Raw genomic sequence first — 27,377 nt, 5'->3', positions numbered from 1 at the left:
ATCGCCAAGTTAGAATCCCCTTAGAGACTAAAGTGTGTTCTGACAGCGACAAAGAATAGCTCTTTAGGAATAACGTGTCTGGGTGAGTGGGGGGAACAGCATATTTGAGGACAGTTTAATGGTGAGCAGCACAGTAAATAAGAACACACCATCTTCCACAACCTGGTCGGTTTGAATGAGACTATTTTAGTAACACATTCTGCTCAATTTGTTTGTAAGAGATGGTAGCTGGTTTTATTATTTATCTTTCGGGAAGGATTCATAAGGGCATTTGAGTGGTTCAATTAAATTCAAATTGTGCAGTATCGCAATTGCGAGGTAGGCTCTGCAGTGCGAGCCTGAGGACACAGAGCTGATGGGTAAGTGGTCCTCAGTGACCCTCACCCACCATCTATATGTAAGCTACTGAAGTGTAGATTACGATAGTGAAAGTTCTTAAGGGTCCATTTTGCTTCCTCCACAGGGATGTACAGTGGCAAAAAAGAACTGCTGAATCATTTCACACCTGTTAGAATGGCTATCATCAAAAAGACAAGAGATAAGAAATGTTGGCAAGGATTTGGAGAAAAGGGGACCCTCCTGCACTGTTGGTGGGATTGTAAATTGATGCAGTCACTATGGAAAGCAGTATGAAGGTTCCTCAAAAAATTAAAAATAGAACTACCATATATATGATCCAGCAATACTGCTTCTGGGTATACATCCGAAAAAGATGGTATCAGGATCTCGAAGAGATATCTGCACTCCCATGCTCACTGCAGCATTATTCACAAGAGCCAAGGTATAGAAACAACCTAAATGTCCATTGATGCAGTAATGGATAAAGAAAATGTGGTACAGATAGCCAATGAAATAGTATTCAGCCATGAGAAAGAAGGAATCCTGCCATTTGTGACAATATGGATGGATCTTGAGAGCACTGTGATAAGTGAAATAAGTCAGAGAAAGACAAATACTGTATATCACTTACATATGGAATCTAAAAAAGTTGAACTCATACAAACAGAGAGTACAATAGTGGTTACCAGCAACTAGAGGGTAAGGGAATATAAGAAGATGCTGGTCAAAGAGTACAAACTTCCAGTTATAAGGTGAGTAAGTTCTGGGGATGTAATGTACAGCATGGTGACTATAGACAACAATACTGTATTATATCCTTGAAAGTTGCTAACGAAATGATCTTAAATGTTCTCAACGCGTGCACACACACACACACAAACACACACACAAAAGATAATTAATTATGTGACGTGATGGAAGTGTTAACTAACCTTATTGTGAGAATCATTTTGCAATGTATATGTATATCAACTCGTCACGTTGTACACCTTCAATTATACCTTCTATGTCAATTACATGTAAAGAAAGCTGGAAACAGTAAAAAAAAAAAAAAAAAAAAAAGGACTGCTGTAACTTCTAAGCCTTTGAATGACTTAAATCAGACATTTTCAACACATAGAAAAGTATGAAAGGCCCACACCATTCTATACAAACAGGCCAAAGGAGAATTTGGGAGGACAGTTCACACAGACACAGAACAGCCACAGTTCCTTACATCTTCTGTACCGTTTTCTTTCAGCTACCTTTCTAAGATACTGCTTGCACCCAAAGGCCTGAGTTAGGTAAAATCTCGAGAGTTCAAAGATCTTCAAGTATAATGCATGGCCTGGACATGTTCCAAAGTTTCTTTTACATGGTGTAAAGAGGCTTTTAACCTGACCAAGGCCAGTGGGGGATAAGGTTCCCCACTGCTCCTGCAGGATCTGGTAGAGGTACACCCGAGGTCTGGGTGTGCAAAGTATCTGCCAGACCAGAAGGGCAAGGATTGCAAGCTCACCCCTTTTACACCACCACCGTGTCAGTTTCCAGAAACAGCCGACATCACCGTTTGAGGCACCTGTTTCCCGTGGATCAAGCCACGTCACCCACTCTTAGGTGTGGGTTTCAAGCCTTGAAATCCTTTTGACCTTCCCTCAACTGGGGAGGGCCTAGAAATGATTCACTTGTCTCCTTCAGGAAGCTCTGTGGGTAGACTTGGCCTTGGCCAGGTCTGACAGTCTACTCCCTACAGAGCAGCCAGAGTAAGCCTTTACATTAAAACCAAAGTCAGACTACATTACTCCCCCACTCCCCAAACCCTCTCCTGGCTTCTATTACATTTAGAATAGAATCCAGAGCCCATATTTGAGCTTCGGGCAACACACAGTCTAACCCAGCGGTCCGCAACCTTTTAGGCACCAGGGACCGGTTTCATGGAAGACAATTTTTCCACAGACTCGGGGGGTTGGGGGAGGGTGGGGGGATGGTGCAGGTGGTAATGCCAGCGCAGCGATGGGGAGCGGCAGATGAAGCTTCGCTCACTAGCCCGCCGCTCACCTCCTGCTGTGCAGCCCGGTACCGGTCTGCGGCCCAGAGGGTGGGGACCCCTGGCCTAACCCCAGTTGCCTCTCTGAGTTCATCACCCACCACTCTCCCCACCTGAGGGCCTCCGACTTTTCCTGGGAACCACCAGCTGCCCCCTCTCAGGGATTTGGCCCTGGTGTGCCTCTGCCTAAAACACTGTTCCTGGGTGTTCTCAGGGCCTGCTCTTTCCTTCAGGTCTCTGCTCAAAAATGTCAACTGCTCAGGCAGACCTTCTCTGACCTATGAATCTAAAACAGCCACCGCGGGGCTTCCCTGGTGGCACAGTGGTTAAGAATCCGCCAGCCAACGCAGGGGACACAGGTTCGAGCCCTGGTCTGGGAAGATGCCACATGTCGCGGAGCAACTAAGCCCGTGCGCCACAACTACTAAGCCTGCGCTCTACAGCCCGCAAGCCACAACTACTGAGTCCACATGCCACAACTACTGAAGCCCGTGTGCCTAGAGCCTGTGCTCCGCAACAAGAGAAGCCACGCAATGAGAAGCCAGCACACCGCAACGAAGAGTGGCCCCTGCTCACCACTAGAGAAAGCCCGCGCGCAGCAATTAAAACCAAACACAGCCCCCCCGCCCGCAAAGAAAAGCCACTGCATCACTCTCTTGCGTTTGTTATTTTTCTCACTGTGCTCATCCCCACCTGATAGTGTATTACATGTCTCTCTGTTTACTGCCTGGGTCACTCCCTAGGATGTGAACAAAATGAGGGCAGTCATTGTCTTTTTACCTGTTACATCCCCTAGTAAAAGCCAGTTTCTAGCAATTGCTCAATAAATATTTCTTGAATGAATAACTGTGATTTTCAGAGTTCTATCTGAGCTAAAAGCATATTGCTTTTCATTTTAATGCTTGGCAACTGAACAACTGCATTAGAGGAAACAAGGCAAGGAACAAAGGAGGAAAGCCATGGTCAAAACTCAAGACCTAAACACTTTTAAATAAAGAGACATTTCTGGAGTGAAAGAAGGCAATGGGAAGTAAAAGATTAATAAATAAATATGGTGTTGAACAGCTGACACAATAAAGGCCAAAATGCTGGGTGCAACATTAAAAATAAAATCCTATTTCATATATAATTTGATCATTTCTTCTTTGGTTATAGATCGAGATCAACAGTGACATTTATACACTGAAGCATGGGTGCCTGTAGCTAGAAGGGAATTTAAATGTAGCTTGTCTTGAATGTGGTTTTCAAAATGGAAATGCAACATAATGTAAATACAGATTTGTACCAGTTTGGCTTTGTTTTACAGTCTGAAAAAAATTCATTAGTTTCACAGATTGGTATTTTAGCACCATGCTTTTTCACTTCACCCTTAATCTTTTACCTTCAGTTCTTAATAGCCACGCACATAGCTTTTGAAAATATATTTTAAATGAAAATGTAAATATCCACTTACATTATAACTTAAGCATGGACTATTACTTTATTTTTTTTATAATATATTTACAATTTTTTAAATTTTTATTTATTTATTCATTTATTTATTTATTTTTGGCTGTGTTGGGTCTTCGTTTCTGTGCTAGGGCTTTCTCTAGTTGCGGCAAGTGGGGGCCACTCTTCCATCGCGGTGCGCGGGCCCCTCACTGTCGCGGCCTCTCTTGCTGCGGAGCACAGGCTCCAGACGTGCAGGCTCAGTAGTTGTGGCTCACGGGCCCAGTCGTTCCGCGGCATGTGGGATCTTCCCAGACCAGGGCTCGAACCCGTGTCCCCTGCATTGGCAGGCAGACTCTCAACCACTGCGCCACCAGGGAAGCCCTGGACTATTACTTTTAAGGAAGTGAACTGCATATACTTGTCCCTCTCTCCACCAGTTTCCTTTCCCAGCAATGGCCCTTTTATCTAAGAAAATTTAATTAATATATTGTAATAACCTATAATAGAAAAGAATCTGAAAAATATATATAGGTATAACTGAATCACTTTGCTGTACACATGAAACTAACACAATATTGTAAATCAACTATACTTCAATAAAAACTTTAATTATGCAACCTTTATAAGCCAAAGACCATTTTTATTCATTGTTTAAAACTGTATTGTTAACTATATGTTAGTAGAATATTATTTATGTATATATTTAATATAACAGCCACGAGACTATTATCTCTTTGTTACCCTTTAGAATTTGACTTTCTATAAGTTGTGACTTTCTCTTGCTCTTTTAGAGTCTGGCTGGACCAACACAGACAGCTACGTTAAGTCAACAACAAAATCACACTCTGAAAGTGACCAGGTTAGAGTACAGTACAGTATAAAGTCATCAACCTGGGAAATTAAAGGTTCCCTTTTGTCTAAATTTTGTTTAAAACTATGTCCTATCATACATTTTATTACCCTTTTCAAAAATAGAACTAACATATCCCACTACTACTTCTAACAAAACTTTACAACAGAAAGTCAGCAACACAAATCTCACACTGACCAGCAACTACACTGTACCAATTCAAGCATCGCTGCATGAAAGATAAACTAAACACCAGCCAGCCAAGATGGAAGCAGGGATAGTTAACACCCACACTTCCAGCTTTCTTGCCTTCTACTTGTGGTAATGCTTTGAAGCTACAGAAGATATTGGGGATAATTCTCTCTCAATTTTTAGAAGAAAAAAATTATAAAGCAATCAACACTTGGTCAACTTGGGACCATAAAGCTATTATTTTGTTGACCACTACCACCACCATCATTTTTCTTAAAAAAAAAACTCATCAAAACAGTATCATATATAGTCTTTCCAATGGCCCCAGGGCTTGAGAGAAATTGAGACCACAGAGTCACGTGAACCGTCCACAGTCTGGGAAGCAGGTCAAGTAGAACTTTTGAACACGAGCGCTCAACACTCTCCAACCTAAGTTCAACACTCACTCCCAAAATGTGGAACTGAGGATGACAGAGATCGCCTTGTAGCAGCTAATCTGCAGCAGCATCCAACCACACCCAAGATCTCCAGCCACTGAGTCAAGGGCTTCTCCATAAACTGGGCTTCCTGGGCCACAATCATTTGTTTTGTTTGTTTTAACAAAAGCTTAAGCCGTATGTAGCCCACTGTGCTCTCTAAGATAGTTACTTCTGCAAAGAATTACTTACAGTAGAAAATGTGAGAAATGAGAGACTGAGAGTCAAGTCACAAAGGATTAAGGTGGCTCAATTTCGAATTAGTCATCTGTCAAGCCCCACCTGACTTCTCCTCTTTATGCTTTGAAATGAACAGCAAGACAAGGCCCATTAGCTAAAAATAAACTTCATAGAGGGAATTATATCATAGTTATTTCCTATCTTTCAATTTAGTCCCAATCTTAGGCAACCAATTGGGTGCAGGGCTGAAGACAGGCAGAATGAAACCGAACTGTTTAACTAGTGTACCAGGAGTTAGGAAAGTGAGCAATTTCTTCAGAGCCCTGGAGTTCAATGTGATGGTTCATGGTGAAGTTGACACTGAGAAGCAGGAGACAGAAGAACTTTGCTATCAGCAATAATTCCTAATGAGGGAAAGTACTACACGTATTGATATTTCCAGTGGCAACAGGTATATGAAAATACAGAACTTTCTTAATAAGCCAGCACCTTGACCACATTGCTTTTCATATTTTATAACCTATGCACGTGGTAACTTTAAGTTAAAAAGGACTTGAAGATAAAATAGCATGGCATAGTGGCTGAAGGTACAGATTTAGGGACCATGCTGATAGGTTTCTATTGGAACCTACCTCATAAGGTATTCTGAGGATTAAATGAATGAATAAATAACAAAATGCTTGAAATAATGTCTGGCACATAAAAAGTACTCAATAAACTCCTTTAAGAAAGATTTCTAGGTCACTCTTTCCTTCATAAACAGCATATTCATCTTAAACAGTAATGTTCATCATAGTATGTTTTTGAAAATAAAATTTATTTTATTTTTCAAAAAACTTCCTTTAGAAAAGAAGGTGTAGATATTTGGAAATAGAAGTGCAAAGCACCGCCTAGAGATAATCATCACTCACCTTTCCTGGTAAATACCTAGAGGCTTGTTTTCAGTCCATGACATTCTATATATATGAGTTTCATAACCAGTTTTTCTCCATTTAACATCAGAGCATCTTAATACAATGAACAAATAGAAATACCCGAACAAGGAAATGAAGCATCAACTATAGTAAACTCTACTGTCTTCCTATCCCAAAGTCTAGAGAGTTTAGGATTAATTATTTGATACACTTAGGTTTTCATTTGGTCCAAGGAACTGCAAAGCCAGACAGAGCCAGACATGCAGATGAGTTCCCAGACTCTAAAACAGAGGTGCCCCTGACCTTACTCTGGCTCAGATATAAGTTTCCCAGACCCTAGTCAACAGGCGCTGGCTCAGAAGCAGGGTACACTAAGAGGGGGTGTTTTCCTACCAGTACTCAGTGATTGTTTGCCAACAACAACAGAAAGAAATTCAGTGTAAAGCATGGTACGTCACATCTGTGTGCTCGTCCTTCAGAGCCCTGAAGTTCACTGTCATGGGATGATCCATGGCAGTGAAGATGCCACTGAGGGGACTGGGCCAGAGGGCTGCCATCAGATCACAGGGTGAGGGCCAGGACCAAAGGGCCCTGCATGTATCAGGGCTCCAGCAATCAGTGCTTGATGGACAGACAGCCAGGTTGAGAAAGGAAGAGGTAGGTGATCCATGGCTTTGTTGTTCCATTAGATTGAAAGTTCCTGGAACAGAGGAACTGTATCTTGTATATTTTTTAAAATCTCTTCCTATGCCTAACAGAATGCCTTCCTTGCTTCCCCTTCCTAAAGCACACATTTGTTCACTTAAGTTCTGAAACCAGACACAGCCAAGTTCCCTAGGTTAACATATTACCTGTGTAAACTTAGGGAAGTTGCTTAACTTCTCACCATCTCCATCCCCTCACCTATAAGTGGGCATTAACAGCCCCCGGTAAATAATAGCTATCATTAATATCAGTTCATTATTATTGAATAACTTAAATATCGGACATTATGTTATGTTAGGTAAGAGCGGTGTATGATTAAATTATAAGCATTATCTTCAAGGAGTTCAGAGTCAATGATCATGAAATAATAACGGTTTACTGAAGAGTGGCTAGATCTTTCTCTAGAAGGGAAATGTCTTTATTTTCCCATCACATTTCACTCTTCTCTCTACCCCAATGCAGGCCTACATTAATTTTTCCCATTACCCATGGTACCCAAGGATATTCTGTGCCAACAGACACTCAATGTAGCACTTTGTTACATATTTTCAAGTCTCTATTTCCTGCTGAATATTTCCCATGCATAAATGGTGTCTTTTCTAAAATAAGGTAAACTCTTTGAGAGCAGGTCACTTGATTTTATTTCCTGTGTATCCACCACCCACGAGCACACAGGGCCTGTTTATAAACACTGATTCAATTGGAGCCATTCTAACCTTGTAACTGGTCTATCAACAACCACTGAATGAGGATTATTACCTTAGGAGTACTTAATTGGATGAAGCAATTTTCCTCACTGTTTAGAATGTGTTATCAGAAACACAATTAAACTGCGACACCGATTTATGATCACAAACTACTCAACTGGAAATATTTCACAGATGAAAGCTCAGGAAGGCCTGGTGGGTGAATGAATGATAGACTACTTCTGCTCTGTCCCACGGAGATGGACCTGCTATTGCTATCTCCTACTCTGTCCCAATCCTCCCCTCTAAAATCTGGGCAAAGACTCAGGGCTCACGTGCCACAACTTCCTACATGCCTCTCAAGGCAGTAACTTGTCTTTCTTATTTCACCAGATGTGAAGAATTTACACGTGACATATGATGCATATAAAATCAACTTTGGAGACATCACCAGTGTGCAATAATAAATAACTGTCATGTTCTGATGCCTGCATGGGACAAATACCACACCATCATACTTTGCCTTGGCTGGTTCGATGATGCTTTAATGATAATACAGTCTCAACATGTATGCAAAACCATGCACTGGCATTAGTATTTCAAGGTCTGTAATTATCTAACCTGAGATGAGGCTGATCATTTAAATAGCTTAAGGAATTAGTATCGAAATCTCCTACACTATCTGTCCAGTGTTTTCTAAATGCTCGGCCAGGGCTTCCCTGGTGGCATGGTGGTTAAAAATCTGCCTGCCAATGCAGGGGACACGGGTTCAAGCCCTGGTCTGGGAAGAGCCCACATGCAGCGCAGTAACTAAGCCTGTGCACCACAACTGCTGAGCCTGTGCTCTAGAGCCCGTGTGCCACAACTACTGAAGCCCGTGCACCTACAGCCCGTGCTCCGCAACAAGAGAAGCCACTAGAATGAGAAGCCCACGCACTGCAACGAAGAGTAGCCCCCGCTCGCCGCAACTAGAGAAAGCCCGCGTTCAGCAATGAAGACCCAATGCAGCTAAAAATAAATTAAATAAATAAATTTTAAAAAATAAATAAATGCTCAGCCAATTTCCAGGTGCCATAATTATGATTCCTATACTGTCTGTGTGAGCTTTTTGGTGTTCTGAAAAAAAAATTACAGTGTAAAATTTCCAAATATTAAAATACTTGCCCTAATATGAAATTTTCTAAAGTTATTTCCCCACTGGTTTGGTAAAGCTTCCCAGTCTCCCCTTGACATGCTTGATGCATAATGTACCTCTGAGCCTTTTCACTGTCTCTCAGCCTGAAACTCCTGCCACATCTCTGTTCCTTTGTCTGTTTTTCATCTTTTAAGACTCAGCTGAGGCCTTAATCATCCTCTTTTTTTTTTTTTAACATCTTTACTGGAGTAGAATTGCAATCATCCTCTTTATGAGTCTTTTCCTACTCCTAAGATAAGAGACCCTTTTGCATTATCATCAAAGGACACTGACATTTTTTGTTGAGATGCCCATCTGTTGCATCATTGTCAGTTCCTAAAAGACAGGGACCAGATTTAATCCATCTTTATAGCCTCAGTGCCTCGCACCGTGTCTAAGCCACGTGAGATGCTAAGCGTCTCGTGGACTGAACGAACTGCTAAGTTTTAAATGAAACCAACAAGCACCACTGATCAGACTCCATCTATTTACCTGGACAAACAAGACCATCAGTTCAATCCCTGTTGCCCTGGGGCTATTTCCAGTGATAGACAGAGCTCTCTGCTGTGGGACAGAGTTCACATTACCCTGAAAGCACAACTGAAGGCCTTCAGAAGATGGGAACATAAAATTATATTTACCAAAATCAATGGCTGTATTAATGATAAATGTTAACCACAAAAGAGTTAAATCATACAGGAAAATACAAGAAAAGAAATTAAGAATCACCTGAACCTCCACAATAGAGAGGTTACCATTGTTAACGCTTTGGTAAACAGCCTTCCAAACATTTCTTTTATGAACTTACACAGAATTTTACATGTATTTTAAACATATAAAATTTACAAACAAGATATGCTGTGTAAAACCCTTTACCAACATGTTATAGACCTCTTTCCATCTCAATAAATGGAGTACCTTAATCCTTAATGGCTGCATTCGATATATGTCTCATCAGTGAGAAAGAACCTTGAGCATACCCGTTTGCATGCTTGTCCAATGATCTCCTTATGATAAATTCCTAGAAGTGGGGCTGCTGGGGCAAAGGCTGCGCTCATTTAAATTTTACATATTATATATTACCATTTGGTGCCCCAGAAAAATTGTTCTGGTTTGACATTCCCAGTTACAGCATGAGACAGATGCCTGTTCCTGCCAATTTGAGTGGTGACACATGTTTTGTTTTGCTTTGGGTTTTGGTGTGGTTTGTTTGATTGCTAAGAAGTTGAATATCTTTCTGTATGTTTATTGACCTTTTAAATTTTTTCTTTGTCAATTGCCGGTCACAAATTTCATCCATTTTTCAATTGGAGTTATTAGTTCTTTCCTTATAGATTTTAAGGAAATGTTTTTAATAGATTTTAGTCTTTTTATACTAGTCATTTTAACCCTATTTGTGTTACAGACATTACTCTCACTCACTTTGACATTTGTCTTTTAACTTAGTTCATGGCGGGTGGTGTGTTTGTTGCCATGCAGAGATTTAAAAATTTTATGTAGTCAACTATTTCTTTTAGGGTGTTGGGTTTTGTGGCATTATGAAGACATTTTGCAACCTAAGATTATAAAAACATCCTTTTTTTTTTTTTTAACATTTTTATTGGAGTATAATTGCTTTACAATGGTGTGTTAGTTTCTGCTTTATAACAAAGTGAATCAGTTATACATATACATATATCCCCATATCTCTTCCTTCTTGCGTCTCCCTCCCTCCCACCCTCCCTATCCCACCCTTCTAGCTGGTCACAAAGCACCGAGCTGATCTCCCTGTGCTATGCGACTGCTTCCCACTAGCTATCTATTTTACATTGAACAATGGAAATTTGACATTCAGAGCACAGTACCATTTAAATTAGCACCCTAGAAAATTAAATACTTAGGTATAAATCTAAAAAAAAAACCATATGTACAGGATCCACATAAGGAAAACTACAAAACGTTGATGAATGAAATCAAAGATCTAAATAAGGGGAGAGATATTGCATGTTCACTGACAGGAACTCAATATTGTTAAGATGTCATTTCTTCCCAACTTGACCTATAGATTCAATGCAATCCCAGTCAAAATCCCAGCAAGTTATTTTGTTGATATTGACAAACTGATTCTAAAGATTATATGAAAAGGCAAAAATCCAGAATAGCCAACATCATACTGAAAGGAATGACAAAGTTGGAGGACTGATACTATGTGACTTATTACAAAGCTACAGTAATTAAGACAGCCTGGTTTTGGCAAAAGATGAGATAAATAGATCAACGGAACAGAACAGAGAGTCCAGAAATAGATCCATACAAATATAGTCAACAGATCTTTGGTAAATGAGCAAAGGCAATACAATGGAGAAAGACAGTCTTCTCAACAAACTTCCTGGAACAAGCAGATATCTATAAGCAAAAAAATGACTCTAGACACAGATCTTATACTTTCCACAAGAACTAACTAAAAATTTATCATAGACCAAAACTATAAATCTTCCAGAAGATAACATAAGAGAAAATCTAGGTGGGCTTGGATTTGGTGATGATTTTTTAGCTACAACAACATAAGCACAGCCCCTGAAAGAAAAAAATTGATTAGTTGGACTTTATTAAAATTTTAAAATTCTGCTCTGCTGAATATACTGTAAAGACAATGAAAAGACAAGCCATAGATTAGGAGAAAATATTTCCAAAATATATATTCAATATAGGATTGTGTCCAAAATAAACAAGGAACTCTTAAAACTCAGTGATAAGAAAACAAATAACCCCAGGAAGGAATGCAGACTGTGACAGGAGAACATACCTGCCTTACAGTGTGTGAAACTCCCTCAAGGAGGGGCCGGACGAAAGGTGCTGACCTCAGTCACTCTGGAAACGAGTGGGGTCTGTAGGCCTGAAGGCAAGGGACGTGCACACAGCACTGGGCTCTAGTGGTGAAGTTGTTTCCCATGGGGCATGGGTTAACAACCGTGTCCCTGCTGTACACGTGCGCTGGGATTGAACAGGAAAGTACACGGATGTTGGGGGCCGGGAGTCTCACCCCGGAGGAGTGGGAGGTTACAGGCGACCAAGGGGAGAATGATCCGTGGATAACAGATGCTGGTTGGAGACGTCAGTGAGAACTCACGTTCGTTTAATGTGGAGACAGGTGGTTACACACAGGAATATTTGTAACATGTGTGTGTATGCAAGGTTGGCATGCACATATATTTCTGTGCTTTGTCTGCTGAGAGGGCACAAAGAAACAAGACCCCAGCAGCAATGAACACATCTATCTCCCAGATCTGGGTTTCTAAGACCATTCTCTAACAAAAGGAAGGAACCAGAATCCCTTGAAGAAAAGGCTGACCCTAGGACTGGAAATAGAAATATACTGGATGAGCCTGGAGCATCTTGTAGCCGGAAGGTAAGGAGGTGCTCAAAAAAACAAAACAGAAAACACAAAGATAGGGTGTGTCAAAGGGACACAGGAGCCAACTGACAGAGTTCCCAGCAGCCAAAGCTGGAACAATTTGAGGGACAAAATCAACAAAGTAATAGTGTACCATAACCCAAAGCATAAAATATGTATCCATGTGATCACACTGACATAAGTGATTGAACAAATTAATAAATGGAGGAGAAGAGGCAAATCTCCCATGCTGAGAATTCCAAATAAATTCTGTGAACACTCCACCCCACAGTGAGGAGAGCCAGACTCCCCCCACCCTTAAATGCAGGCTGTGCATGGGGACCTCCTCCCCAAAGGCACAGGATGGAAGGGGGAGGGGGAGTAATTTTACAGCAGAGAAGCCGGACAAGCATGCCTCGGCCCGGTGATCACAGCCAGCGTCAACAGTCATAAGTTTCGTTGATAGTATGTACCCTGGACATGGTGTGATGAAAAGGGCCTTTTACCTCTATTGTCTTCATCCTTCACACCCACACAGTAAGTCGGCTCCACACGAAAGAATCCCGTTCCGAGAGCGCCGCGTTCGTAAACAAACATTTGTTTCCTCGCAGCCCTGGAGGCTGGAAGTCCGAGATCAGGGAGCCAGTGTGGCCGGCTTCTGGTGAGACCCTCTTCCTGGCGGCAGGCGGCTGCCACCTCCGCGTGCACACGGGCTTTCCTTGGGGTGAGCGTGGAGAGCGCGCGAGGTCTCTGGCCTCTCCCTGCGCCGCGTGGCTCACGTACGTGCACCTGAGCCTGGTGCGCCAGGGCCGCGCGCTGCGCCAGCGGCTGGGCTACGGGCGAGGTACGGGAGGGGGCGCGCGCCCTGGGGGCGGGGGGCGGGGAGGGTCGCGAGCAGCGCCGGGCCCGGGCCCTCCCATCTCGCCCAGGCCTCGGCGTGGGTCAGGCCCGCCCGGAGACCCCGTCCGCCCTTCCCAGCTCGGCGACATTGGGGCAGGGGGCGCGGTTCGGCCAAAAACATCCATTTTTTTATAGTACTTCTATGGTTTCATATTTTACAATTCAACCTTTAGATTCATCTGGAAAACTCTAGTATGAAGGGATGAATTAGAAATTCAATTTTTAATATTATACTTATGACTATAAGTTCATATAAGTTCTATAAAATGATTCCTATTTTAAAGAATAAAATAGAGTTGAATATGAATAAAGAATAAAACATGAATTGAAATAGTATCTAATTTGTGCATCTTTTTACTTCAGTTAGCTATGAATGCATTTATACCATTACAATCTGTGTCTGTTGCCTCTTGGCCTCTCCACAGTGCTTCACAAAGAAGTGTCCTTCCTTCCATAAACATCCTCACTGTACATGATAAACCCAAGACTAGGAAAATGCTGGATCACAACATATACAAAAACACAACACACACACAAATTAATGTTTGATAGATGAACATATGTTTGCTAACTTCTATGTTGGTACTATTTTTCAAACCAAACTTTTATAGTGATAAGGCATAATATTATATTCACCACTCTTAAATCATATACTTTAGTCTTTTGATTTAAAGACACATACACACATTTTACACAGAACATAAGCTGGTCTAGGTCCAAACAAAGAACAAATCATAGGGACACAAATATTCTAAAATACAAAATAAAGAGCTAAGTGTTATGTAGACAATCAATAAACTTTTAGAGTTTGGAGGATGCCACATCTGCAGTAGACTGGTTATGCTTTTCCCCCAGCAGAGTCACGGGAAACTAGGGCCAGATGATGATGACAATAATAAATGGGCTTGGGGCTTCCCTGGTGGCGCAGTGGTTAAGAATCTGCCTGCCAATGCAGGGGACACGGGTTCGAGCCCTGGTCCGGGAAGATCCCACATGCCACGGAGCAACTAAGCCCGTGTGCCACAACTTCTCAAGCCCACATGCCTAAAGCCTATGCTCTGCAACAAGAGAAACCACCGCAATGAGAAGCCCAAGCACGGCAAGGAAGAGTAGCCCCCGCTCGCCGCAACCAGAGAAAGCCCGCTTGCAGCAACGAAGACCCAACACAGACAAAAATAAAATAAATACAAAATAAATACATTAAAAAAAAAAAAAGAATCCGCCTGCCAATTCAGGGGACTAAGGTTCGAGCCCTGGCCTGGGAAGATCCCACATACCGCGGAGCAACTAAGCCCATGTGCCACGACTACTGAGCCTGTGCTCTAGAGCCCGTGAGCCACAACTACTGAGCCTGCAATGCCACAACTACTGAAGCCCGCCTGCCTAGAGCCCATGCTCCACAAGAAGAGAAGCCACCACCATGAGAAGCCTGCGCACTGCAACGAAGAGTAGCCCCCGCTCACCGCAACTAGAGAAAGCCTGCACGTAGCAACGAAGACCCAATGCATCCAGATATTAATTAATTTATAAAATGCTAAAAATAAATGAATGAATAAATGAATGAATAAATAAATAAATAAATAAATAAATGGGCTTCACTCAGTGCATATCATGTGGCAGGTCCTAATCTAAGGGCTTTCCATTCATTGATACATTGAAGTCCTCTGAAGGTAGTAAGTACTAGTACTGCATTCTCCATACTATACAGATGGGGAAACTGAGGCAAGGAGAGCCTCAGTAATTTGTCAAGACTACATGTTAGTGAGTAGCCGAGGCAGGCTTTGAAACCAATTAGTCAGATTCCAGGCCTGTGCATTTACCATGAGAGTGAACTTCAGGTCCACTGAAAATAGCCCTAACTACCACATTAGAGCCTTGCAACATCCTCATGTAAAAAAAAAAAAAAAAAGGCTGAGGCTGAACTCGGGCAGCCAGTTAACAACTGCTTCGTAAACACTCCTAGCAAAAGTGGGTTTGGATTTTTTGTTTTGTTTTGTTTTGTTTTTTAATTATTTTTGGCTGCGTTGGGTCTTTGTTGCTGTGCGTGGGCTTTCTCTAGTTGTCTAGGCGTGCGGGCTTCAGTAGTTGTGGCTCATGGGCTCTAGAGCTCAAGCTCAGTAGTTGTGCTGCACGGGCTGAGCTGCTCTGCGGCATGGGGGATCTTCCCGGACCAGGGCACGAACCCGTGTCCCCTGCCTTGGCAGTGGGTTCGGATTTAATGACAAAGACAGATATCTTATTCCGGAGAGTGGAATCACCCTTCGTCAAGAGTCTGCATCCTTAATTCTAGGCACAGTCCCACTTTTTTAGTTAAGTGAACTGGTGGGGCTCTTCAGTTTCCTTTTGTATCAAGTGGGGATTGTAACTGCTCGTGAAAAGGCCTTATAAACTGTAAAGTGTGAGTCTGTGCTTCTGACGCCAACTAACAATTCAGGGGCAAAGGAAACAGCCACATTTAAGGCTCCAGGTGCAGAAGGTAGGTACTGCGCTTCTCTGTAGAGAGCTGGGGCCTAAATGAGGTCTAAGCACCAGACAGGTGTGGCCAGGTGTGCACTGCAGGTGGTTGCTACCAGGTAGGTGCTGCTAGGTAAGGGCTACCTGGCAGGTGCTGATGGCAAAACAGGTCCTCTCTGCCACATCAGCCAGGATTCCAGGAAGAGGACATTGTTTTGAATTTCTGAATTCTTTGACGTCATTCATGAGAAAATAACTCTGAGGAGAAGTGCTATGGGTACAGAAACCCTCCCACCCTCTCTCTTGCGGCTGAGTCACTTTTTTAGAACTTCCCCCAGCAGAGAAAAAGCCTTGCCCACAGCTCCAGTCCTCTGTGCCTTCCGCTGGATGGTACCAGGACACCGGGAGGCACCCAGCAGCATCTCTGCTGCCTTCTCCAGGGCCAAAATTCAGTCTCATTTTCTGCCTGAGGAAGGGTTCCAGGCAGCTACAGAGAAGACCAGGCACCTAGAGGGGCAAGGGAGCAATTGAAGGAAACCCTCAAGACATAAAACTGAAGTGACACCACCGAGGGCCCTGCCAGCACATCCCCGTCGATGGCATCTGAGAACTCGGAGGGTCCCTCATCTTGCAGTCAGGCTGCCTTGTAGCAATAAGTGACAGATGGTCCTACTTTTCGGCTTACCTCTCTATATAATATTAAAAGAACAGGCTCATGGTACCGTTGGCAAGGGAAGGAAAAACAGCACTTGGATTTTTTTTTCTTTAAATATAGAAAGTATAGCGCATTTCGAGACTTTCTGTCATAGAAAATTTTTCCAAACAGAAATTCAGACTGACTCTACCTCAGCTAGATTAAATTCTGCATCACATGGCATTCCAGTGCGATCTGTTTTGAGGTGGGCAAGGGGACAAAGTGAAGAGGCTGGGCCAGTCTACTCCTATTTACAACTCATGCTCAACTGCTAATTACACCTGGCATCTTTCTAAGTGCTTTCCGTGGTTTGATCCTCCACACAACTCTGAGTGGTGGATACCATTATTATCTCTATACTGTAGACAAGGAAACCCAGGCACTGATGAGGTTCTTTGTCAAAGACAACACAGGAAGGGGGGAAGCTGGAAGAAACCCAGCTGGTAGGAGGGAACTCACAATCACTGCCTTACGTGCTCACGGTTTGGGCCTGTCTCCTCTTTCCTGTCAAAGTGATAAGCACCTATCAGAATGGCCCAGGAACGATCTAAAAGCAGAAAATGAAACTAAGATACTGTGAGACCTTCTGAGTCAAACACTGGCCTAAGCACTTTCCCTTCGGAAGTGTGAGATGGAAACTCAGGGCCAAGGTGGGCTGACTTCTATCATTTCATTAGCCCCACGTGCACTAAAAGCCTTTAAGACCTTTCTGAGGCTCAGCTCAAGACCTTGTAGAATCTTCAAAGACTAAACCCAGGGCCAGGTTCCTCACTCATCTTGACTTCAATATTTTTCAGCTTTTATGACTGTGACCCAGCTCTATCACACACCCATCAAACACTTCTCTTTTAAGGTTCTTTACCAACTCACTGAAAAAAAAAAAAGGGGGGGGGGGGAGGGGAAGATGTCCTCTCTGACCTTTGGGAAATAACTTCAGAAGTCAAAAGAAGCTTCTGGAGGCCAGCAGGAAAGCTACAGGGGAGGCAGCTAAAGACTTCCACTAATTAGCATTGAGAGGTGAGCAAGTTAGAGTCTGCTCTACCTCCTCTGCCAGGCTGGCTCCCAATCTCTGTCTCACTCGTTGTCCTGTGCTCTCCACCTGCGTGCACCTCCCACCTGGAGAGCCAAAGCAGAAAATGAGGGCTGCTGCCTCAGCCGAACCCCCTTCCCCTTCGATTCAATAATAAGTAAACTCCAAAACTGAAACTTGAAAGGGAAGGAAACTGTTAACACCAACACTACCTTCTAGTGACTTAAACTAGCACTATCCAATAGAAATGTAATGTGAGTTATGTAAGTACTTGAAACATTTCCAGCAGCGACATTAAATAAGTAAAAAGAAACCAGGGAAATTAATTTTGATAATATACTTTATTTAACTCAATATATCCAAAATATTATCCTTTCAACATGTAATCAATAGAAAATTAGTGAGCTATTTTATACTTTTTTATCATAGTAAGTCCTCAAAATCGCGTGTGTAATTCACACTTACAGCACATCTCAATTAGGATTAGCCTTATTTCACGTGCTTAATAGTCACACGTGGCCAGTGGCTACTGTACTGGATGGCACAGAGTTAAGCATTATACTCTCTGCTACGATCTCACAAACACAGATTAATTCATCTTTAATTAATTCTTCACTTTACACAACCAGAAATTATTACAGGAAGAAACAGTGAATTATTACTTTGCTTCCAACTGCTTTGAATTTCTGTATAAATCTATTTTCTCATTTAATCTTCACCATAACCGGTGAAGTTGGTCCCTATAGTATTTGTTTTTTCCTATAGTACTTTTAGATGGGTAACAGATTGGCATAACACCATCTCTCACACACACACACACACACACACACACACACACCCACACACACCCGTTACATGTTCTCCATTTATGTAGCCAAGGACCAGATCAGAACTGAAGCCACACAGCAATATAGAGCCCAAGTGAAAGAAAGCAGCCAAATTCTTGCTTTACCGCTCCTCTTTTATACACCATCATTCCAGAAGAATTTACTCTAATAATCTAAGCACTTCCACTTAAGGGAACACGTACAAACAAGAGGACCGTCTTGGGGCTTCCCTGGTGGCGCAGTGGTTGAGAACCTGTCTGCCAATGCAGGGGACACGGGTTCGAGCCCTGGTCTGGGAAGATCCCACATGCCACGGAGCAACTAGGCCCGTGAGCCACAACTACTGAGCCTGCGCATCTGGAGCCTGTGCTCCGCAACAAGAGAGGCCACGATAGTGAGAGGCCTGCGCACCGCGATGAAGTGTGGACCCCGCTCGCCACAACTAGAGAAAGCCCTCACACAGAAATGAAGACCCAACACAGCCAAAAATAAATAAACAAATAAAATTAAAAAATAAATGTTCTAAAAAAAAAAAAGATGGAGGGAAATTTAAAAAAAAAAAAAAAAAAAAAAGAGGACCGTCTTGGTCCTTAGTCAGTCAAGGCCACCTCATCATAGGGGAGCTGGCATGGTCAGGCCCTGGCTCCTGGAAGCCTGCGTCCTCTCAAGGTCAAACAGTCCCTTCCTCCAGGGGCTTTTTGCAGCTCATAAGACAGAGAACACACACACACACAAATAATGAGATTAAACATATAAGCAAATAAACCAAATACATAAGTATGTAAAAATGTACTCTGGGATGGCAGGAAAGAGATTCTTTCTGAAGGTATTAGGAAAGCTTTATGCAAGTTTGGGAAAAGAGCAGGATTTAAAGAGATGAAAGCAGGAGAAAGGGCCCATGCCAAGCAGAGGTCACGGTGTATTGGACCTGGAGGACACAGGCGTGCAAAGTGGTCACAGGGTGAGCTGTCCCTCTGGCTGAAGAACAGGGAAACATGAGGGACAGAGTATGAAACAAGGCTGCCAAGGTGGGTAAGAGGGTAAGAGCCATCGTCAGAGGTCTTGAATGTTCACTAAGGATTTAGGATTTGACTGTCTAAGAACTGAGTGCAGGAGGATTAACACGGACAGAGGAGTACTTTAGAAAAACTTGCTACCCTCTGCAAGGGTGCAAAAAAAAGGAGAGTTAAAAACAAAAGCAAAGAAGCAAACAAACAACAAAGAGGGCTAATGGAGCATCAGTTCAGAGGACACTGCGTGATTCTGGGTTATGCACTATAACAACCTAAACTATGCTGGTGGTAGGAAAAGTGATGCGAGGAGAGAGTGAGATTCACAGGTCTGGGAACTGGAAGAGACAAAGGCCTCAAGTTTAAAGCCTTTGCAAGATTAAAGCCTACATTACTGGAAGAATGATGGTGACCTTCACGCAAATAGGAAAGTCAATATAACTGAAGAGTTTCCCCCCTTGGGGATGGGCTGCAGAAGAGATAATGATCTCAGGTTTGATATGAAAATTTCCCTAATAAGGCCTGAATCTGTTCTGTGCACCTACTTTAATAGTCTAAGTGAATGATGGTTGAAAGAAATCCAGTGAGCACCCGGCTTTTCTTCGAACTTGCCTTACTAGTTCCTGATAACTTGAGCCTGTTGGTCACTTACTTTATGCAAGCTGGTCTTGGCAATCTGCTCAGTTGTCCTCTGAATGACCTCAGCAGATCTGCTGATCACTTTTCACATCTGCCCTAACCACTGAGGGAAAGAAAATTCCAATCTGGAGATGGAGCTTTCTGGCCCGGCTTTTACTTCTGAAAGGGCCACAGAAATGAGACACAACTTTAGATCTGAAACTTTTTATGCTTCTATACTTAAAGTGAAAGAAAGTCTATAGGTGAACGTCAGTGATAAAGTTCCTTGTCAATGATCTCCTGAAGTCTATGAAATCTAGGAGTCAAGATGCCCATCTGTCAGTTAATCCTCAGTGGTGGAATATTCTATAGCAATTCTGTCCCACACATTTGGAGTGGTAGGTCTCTGATACCGAGCAGGGCCCTGGGCTGGGGCTCCTGGGCACAAAGCCCTTCTGTGTCCCCCATTTCTTTGATTACAGGAAGGAGCCTTCATTCAGCCTCCATGACCTTCCCTGAGTCCCAGTGGGCAGACTCAAGCAGTTGTTAATTAGGGAAGGGAGGGGAAGCGAGACCAGGGAGAAACAAACAGTCAAGAGAAACAACAGTGCAGCCTTGGGGCAAGGTCCTGGTTCCCCATCAAGGGATACAGACAACAATATCTTTGAGCTGTTTTGCAGATACTGAAACCCCTTCCAGGTGGGAGAAGTTAATGACGGTACGCTACCCACAAGCATGTAGACCCCAGACCAGTTGGAACCTGAAGGTTGATGATGTTGACTCCTACTTACCTCACCACCAACCCGTCAGAAGAATGTCCACAAGCTCATCATGCCCATCATGAACCATTCCAATAAAACTTCTCACTATCCTCTCCAAGTGGGGACACATAGTTTTTCGAGGCAGGAGCCCACTGTGTCCCCCTTTGCCTGGCAAAGTAATAAAGCTATCCTTTTCTACTTCACCCAAAAATATGTCTCTGAGATTCAATTCAGCACCGGTGTACAGGGAAGCTGAGCTTTCGGTACCATCTCCTAAATAACCAAAATATCACAGAGACCAAAATGCTTCATATAAATGGAAACTACTATTTGTAAAAACACACTGCTTATCAACGCTCCCCAGCACGTCCTTAGAAGCTATGAAATTAAATTAACACTTTTAGGAAAAGGATCGAATGTGTGTGTGTACACACACTCAGAGACATATACTTCAGAGCTGTCCCCGAATATGCCACCTTTCACAGACTTGGTCAACTCTTCAGCAACATGGGGTAATAACATCTTTCAAGCATTAAGCTTTTAAAAAGTGAATGAGGCCATTTTATTCGGTGGAAAAGAGAGGCGTGATTTAGAAAGCAGCATACAACTGTCCAGGTTGGAATACAATCCAGTCATGAGTTCTCATTGCCTCTGTCAATGGGTGTGGTAACCCATCTCCAAGGACAGCTCCCAACAGGTCTTCCCCTCCCTATAGGCACACACTCAACAGACGGAGAGCCTTTGTGCTCCCCTGACTCTGGGTTGGTCTTGTGACTTGCTTTGCTCAACAGAACACGGCACAAACAACATTCTTGTACTTTCAAACCCAGGTCTTAAGAGGCCTGGAAGCTTCTACTTCCTCTCTTGGAAGCTAGCTGTCACATGAAAATTTGACTACCCAGATGGAAAGAGAGGTCTGAAGCCATCATGGTCAGTCGAGCCCAGCTGAGCTCCCAGCTGAATGCAGCTGCATGGCTGAGCCCAGGCAAAAAAAAAAAAAAAAAAAAAAAAACCCAGCAGATGAACCCTAGACACCCCACAGAATTGGGAAAAATCATAAATCAGTGCTGCTAAGTTTGGAGTCCTTTGCTATGTGATAATAGATCACTGAAACAATGGGTGACAAAAGATATCAAATGGCTAAAAGTGAGCCAGATCTACCATTCATCTGTGACCATCTGTGATTCTATTGGGATTCTGTAGACTTCTGCTTGCAAACTAATTCAAGTGGAGAAACAGACAGGACCTTCTCTTGTCATATTCAAACTCTAGCATTCAGTAACATCTAGCATACTGGTACTGATGTTCACAATGGATTCTGACAATTCTACTCCCAGAACCCTGTAGGGCTAGGAGAACTCTCTCCCTTGACTGGTACATGAAGCTCTCTCCCTCCCTGTATTCCTGCTTTACGTAACACAGTGCCACAAACCTGCAAATGCTGATGTAAGAAAGAGTAACAAGATGACGAATGCTGGAGTGAATGAAACTTCAGTGTGAGTACCAGGAGGGTGAAGAGAAGCTGGCAGAGGCCTTGAGCGCACTTTATGACACAGAGCCACACAGACAGCAATGACTGCCCAGGCATGGGGCAGACTGAATTATTAGCCCCGATTCTTGACCCTTCTCTACATCCATACCCTTGCCATGAATGTGCTGTGGTCAGATGGACTTCTCTGCCCCTTGTCTTTGAGCCTGTTCACGTGACTTGATTCGGCTAGTAAAGCGTGGGTGCAAGTGACAGTGTGGGTGCCAGGTCTAAGCCTAAGCTTAAGAGGCATCATGTGTATCACTTGTACTTTTACCCTTTTGCAAAAGAAGAGCATACCCTCCCCCTTGGCTCACTGGTCCCAGGAGGAAGCTGAGAGGGACATGGAGCAGAGCCACTCCAGCTGACCAAGCAACTCGTGATCAAGAAAGACATGATTATTGCTGAATGCCACTAAGATCTTGAGGCTGTCTACTACCCAGCAATAGTTAACTAATACAAGCCTCCTTTATTAGATGCTAACATTTGCAAACTACACATGGTACTTTAGAACAACAGAAAGTCTTCCTAGCTATAAAAGTTGTAACCATATTAGCAAATGAATGGTTAGATGGCCTCATTGCCAAGCAAAATATTAATACAATATACTGAATATCACTGAATTTTTGCTCTTACAAATCTAAGGTTACTTTTCTACAGATTGTAATTTGGTATTCCACATTCTCCATAATTTAACCCTAACTTAGTTTCGTACCCAATTCCCTCTCACGTATATTTTATATTCCATTCAAACTGGATTACTTGTAATTCTTGAATATGGGTCACATCACGTCTAGCCTTTCCTCATCTAGTTCCTTCCTACACCCTTCATCCGACAGGTTTAGATTCTCCAGTGCTTTAGGGCCAGGGTCAGCTGTCACCTCTATAAGAAATCTGCTCTGATCCCACCTTTTAAGGCAGTCTCTCAACCCTCTGACTCTTATCATGATGTGTATGTCTTTTCCTTTTCTGGTATTTGGCTTATTCTGCCTCATAACACTTCTTCATCCTCTTACGAAGTCCTAGAAAGCAAGGTTAATCTCTGTATCCTCCATGGCATTTAGCAAAGGGTCTGACACATCGTGTACCGGCCAGTCAATACTTTCTCGCATTAAAGAATGAGTGACGGATGGGAGGCAGCAGGAAATGACACTGAGAAAGAAATGTGGACTTTGGAGTCTGAGACATCTGATTCTATCACTTAGTAGCTGAGTAACTTTGGACCAGTTAGTCACACTGTGCCCCAGCTTCCAAATCTGTAAAATTAAGATGGCAGAGATTTCACAGGATTGTTGTGAAAATTCAACATGAAAATGAATGTAAATGCTTCTCGGTGCCTGACATATGGTGAAGGCTCCGTAAGTGGTAGCTCTAATTACAAAAATGACAATGACACAGAACCTCACATAGAAGTTTAATTTAAACAAATTCCTGATACTAGATTATTTCCTCTTAAAAGTTAAGTGTTTGAGAGTAACAGTAATGACTCTAGTTCCCATTAGCTGTCTTCCCAGAAGGTGTGGTTTCAAAGAGCTGGATTCTACTTTATTAAGACGCTCATATGTCACTCTTCTCCACAGTTCTTGTTTCTATCGGTAGTGACCACTAGAAGCAAATTTGTTCCAGGCAACAAATACATCTCCTTAAAACAAACTAAAATGAAATCTTCCTCCCTCCATATACATGAGCCCACTTGTAACAGAGCATTACCCCTTCCACATTGTTCCCAATTCTTCCCCAGGGGACTGAAACAACCATTGCAACGGATCAAAAGCTAGAGGTTGAAATGCAGTGGAATTCCTTGACAGAGACTGAATAGTGCAACTTGAGTTGTTTACATGTAAACATCATTACAATGAGGTTCTTTATCGAATAAGAGATGTAGAGGTGCTTTTATGAATAAAAGTACCATGAAAATGTCAAGTCTTGGGTATTATTGTTAAAATAATTAGCAAAAACTGCTTCATCTGCCTGGACTAACTGGAATTTTGTACAAACCCATAGCCACCCTGCATCAGGGTAATCATTGATCTTCCAAAGGACAAACTCAAGATTAGGCAAACTCAAAAGGCTGTAAGTGGCCAGGCATGGAAGTCAGTGAGTGAACTGGGCCTGATGTGCGTTCACGGGGAGGGCTCAGCCGTTTACCGGAGGCCATACTCTGACTGAACCGGCAACTGCTACCCCATTCCAGCAACGGTTGCCTCAGGAAATGGAAAATCAGTGTTGTCAGACCTTCTCAAGAAATTTGGGGTTTTGTGTGAAACATCCTGATTTTTAAAGGTCGCCTTGCTTTTTTATTTTAAAATTCTCTGGGGGCCAAAGAAAATATATTTGTAAACCAGATGTGGCCATGGGTTGGCAGTTTGTGACCTCTGCACTAGATATTCTCAAGTCACTATGAATCATCACAGGATGGTTAAAAGACGATTTCTAAGTTCACTGTAATTGTGTTTTTGAAACCGAGAATTTCTAATTCACAGAAAGAGTAATTCCTTATAAACTTATAATAAACTCCAAAAAACACGTCATTCCCTCCATTATAAATCCTTGCCCGTTTTTGGACCTCCATGTGTTCAGTCCTACAGTTCTGGACCGGGACACCCTGCGGCCACTGTCCCATGCACCTGTTTATGTCCTACTAGTTCTTCAAAGCTTGATTTAAATGTGAGCTCTGCATAAAACCTCCATGATCCTCCTCAAAGTCTTCTAGGTATAAATTATGATGAAAACTGTCCAATGTAAAAGATCTGCCTTGATTTTTATCATCTCTCATCAGCCCTCTACCCACACACCCCCATCACCCCTGCACCCCGCCCCGCCCCTCAGCAAACAGAACACAGGAACACTGCAATTGTTCACGTGAAAGGCCTGGATGGAGGGGCCAAGGATGAAATTCAACGGCACTTACCACCAAACACGCCTCCATTCTGGTAGTTCTTCCCTTTCTGGGCTTCCTCTTCATTTTGAACAGTGGCAACATGCTTCGCAGAGGCACAGCCCATAGTCTCATTCGGTCAGCTTCAGCCGGGCTGAACTGCAAAGCATCTCTACAGACACGGGGACATTTTTTTCTCTTTAGACACAAGGAAAATCCACCTTCTTGCTGAGTCGGTCAAAATGTGCGCACCTGCAAGAAGAGAGCGCTAGATCAGAATGTGGGACACGAAGCCAGTGTCTCAGTCTCCGTGGTGATTCCCGCCCGACCCCACTGGACTGGGGTGCGACCAGGCGCTGAAGAAGGAAATGCAGCACGGGTCATTCTCATCTGACCCCTGCCTGAAAAGCAAGGTCAGAAGGCCTGTGCCCTGCACAACACATGGCTGGACTTTTTTTTTTTTTTAATCTTTATTGGAATATAATTGCTTTACAATGTTGTGTTAGTTTCTGCTGTATGACAAAATGAATCAGCTATATATATACACATATCCCCATATCCCCTTCATCTTGAGCCTCCCTCCCACCCTCCCTATCCCACCTCTCCAGGTGGTCACAAAGCACCGAGTTGATCTCCCTATGCTATGCGGCTGCTTCCCACTAGCTATCAATTTTACATTTGGTAGTGTATATATGTCATGCCACTCTCTCACTTCGTCCCAGCTTAACCTTCCCACTCCCCGTGTCCTCAAGTCCATTCTCTATGTCTGCATCTTTATTCCTGTCCTGCCCCTAAGTTCACTAGTACAGTTTTTTTTAGATTCCATATATGTGTGTTAGCATACGGTATTTGTTTTTCTCTTTCTGACTTACTTCACTCTGTATGACAGACTCTAGGTTCATCCACCTCATTACAAATAACTCAATCTCGTTCATTTTTATGGCTGAGTAATATTCCATTGTATGTATGTGCCACATCTTCTTTATCCATTCATCTGTCGATGGGCACTTAGGTTGCTTCCATGTCCTGGCTATTGTAAATAGTGTTGCAATGAAGATTGTGGTACATGTATCTTTTTTTTTTTTTTACTTGTTTGTTTGTTTTATATAAATTTATTTTACTTTTGGCTGCATTGGGTCTTCGTTGCTGTGCACAGGCTTTCCCTAGTTGCACCGAGCAGGAGCTACTCTTTGTTGCGGTTTACGGACTTCTCATCGTGGTGGCTTCTCTTGTTGCGGAGCACGGGTTCTAGGCATGCAGGCTTCAGTTGTTGTGGCACGCGGGCTCAGTAGTTGTGGCTCGTGGTCTCTAGAGCACAGGCTAAGTAGTTATGGTGCATGGGCTTGGTTGCTCCACGGCATGTGGGATCTTCCCGGACCAGGGCTCGAACCTATGTCCCCTGCATTGGCAGGCGGATTCTTAACCACTGTGCCACCAGGGAAGCCCCATGTATCTTTTTGAATTATGGTTTTCTCAGGGTATATGCCCAGTAGTGGGATTGCTGGGTCATATGGTAGTTCTATTTTTAGTTTTTTAAGGAACCTCCATACTGTTCTCCATAGTGGCTGCATCCATTTACATTCCCACCAACAGTGCAGGAGGGTTCCCTTTTCTCCACACCCTCTCCAGCATTTACCGTTTGTAGATTTTTTGATGATGGCCATTCTGACCGGTGTGAGGTGATACCTCATTGTAGTCTTGCTTTGCATTTCTCTAATGATTAGTGATGTTGAGCATCTTTTCATCTGTTTGTTGGCAATCTGTATGTCTACTTTGGAGAAATGTCTATTTAGGTCTTCTGCCCATTTCTGGATTGGGTTGTTTGTTTTTTTGATATTGAGCTGCATGAGCTGCTTGTATATTTTGGAGATTAATCCTTTGTCAGTTGCTTTGTTCGCAAATATTTTCTCCCATTCTGAGGGTCATCTTTCCGTCTTGTTTATGGTTTCCTTTGTTGTGCAAAAGATTTTGTTTCATTAGGTCCCATTTGTTTATTTTTGTTTTTATTTCTATTTCTCTAGGAGCTGGGTCAAAAAGGATATTGCTGTGATTTATGTCATAGAGTGTTCTGTGTATGTTTTCCTCTAAGAGTATGATCGTCTCTGGCCTTACATTTAGGTCTTTAATCCATTTTGAGTTTATTTTTGTGTATGCTGTTAGGGAGTGTTCTAATTTCATTCCTTTACATGTAGCTGACCAGTTTTCCCAGCATCCCTTATTGAAGAGGCTGTCTTTTCTCCATTTTATATTCTTGCCTCCTGTATCAAAAATAAGGTGAGCATATGTGTGTGGGTTTATCTCTGGGCTTTCTATCCTGTTCCATTGATCTAT

The 27,377-nt window shown here is 42.8% G+C and overlaps 1 protein-coding gene across 1 annotated transcript in view; it reads right to left on the bottom strand.

The window, feature by feature from the left end:
• LOC130704845 (uncharacterized protein C1orf21-like) overlaps positions 1–25,295 on the bottom strand; it is a 149,605-nt gene extending 124,310 nt beyond the window's left edge. Inside the window, exon 1 of the mRNA XM_057528755.1 lies at positions 25,080–25,295. Within this exon, the coding sequence (XP_057384738.1) occupies positions 25,080–25,173 (94 nt within the window). The 5' untranslated portion in view covers positions 25,174–25,295. The remainder of the gene's footprint in view (positions 1–25,079) is intronic.
• Positions 25,296–27,377: the final 2,082 nt, after the last annotated feature.

Source organism: Balaenoptera acutorostrata, chromosome 1, assembly GCF_949987535.1.
Source record: "Balaenoptera acutorostrata chromosome 1, mBalAcu1.1, whole genome shotgun sequence".
NCBI classification, from domain to species: domain Eukaryota; kingdom Metazoa; phylum Chordata; class Mammalia; order Artiodactyla; family Balaenopteridae; genus Balaenoptera; species Balaenoptera acutorostrata.
Note: the sequence above shows the minus strand (reverse complement) of the source record. Positions and strands in the feature narration are given on the sequence as shown.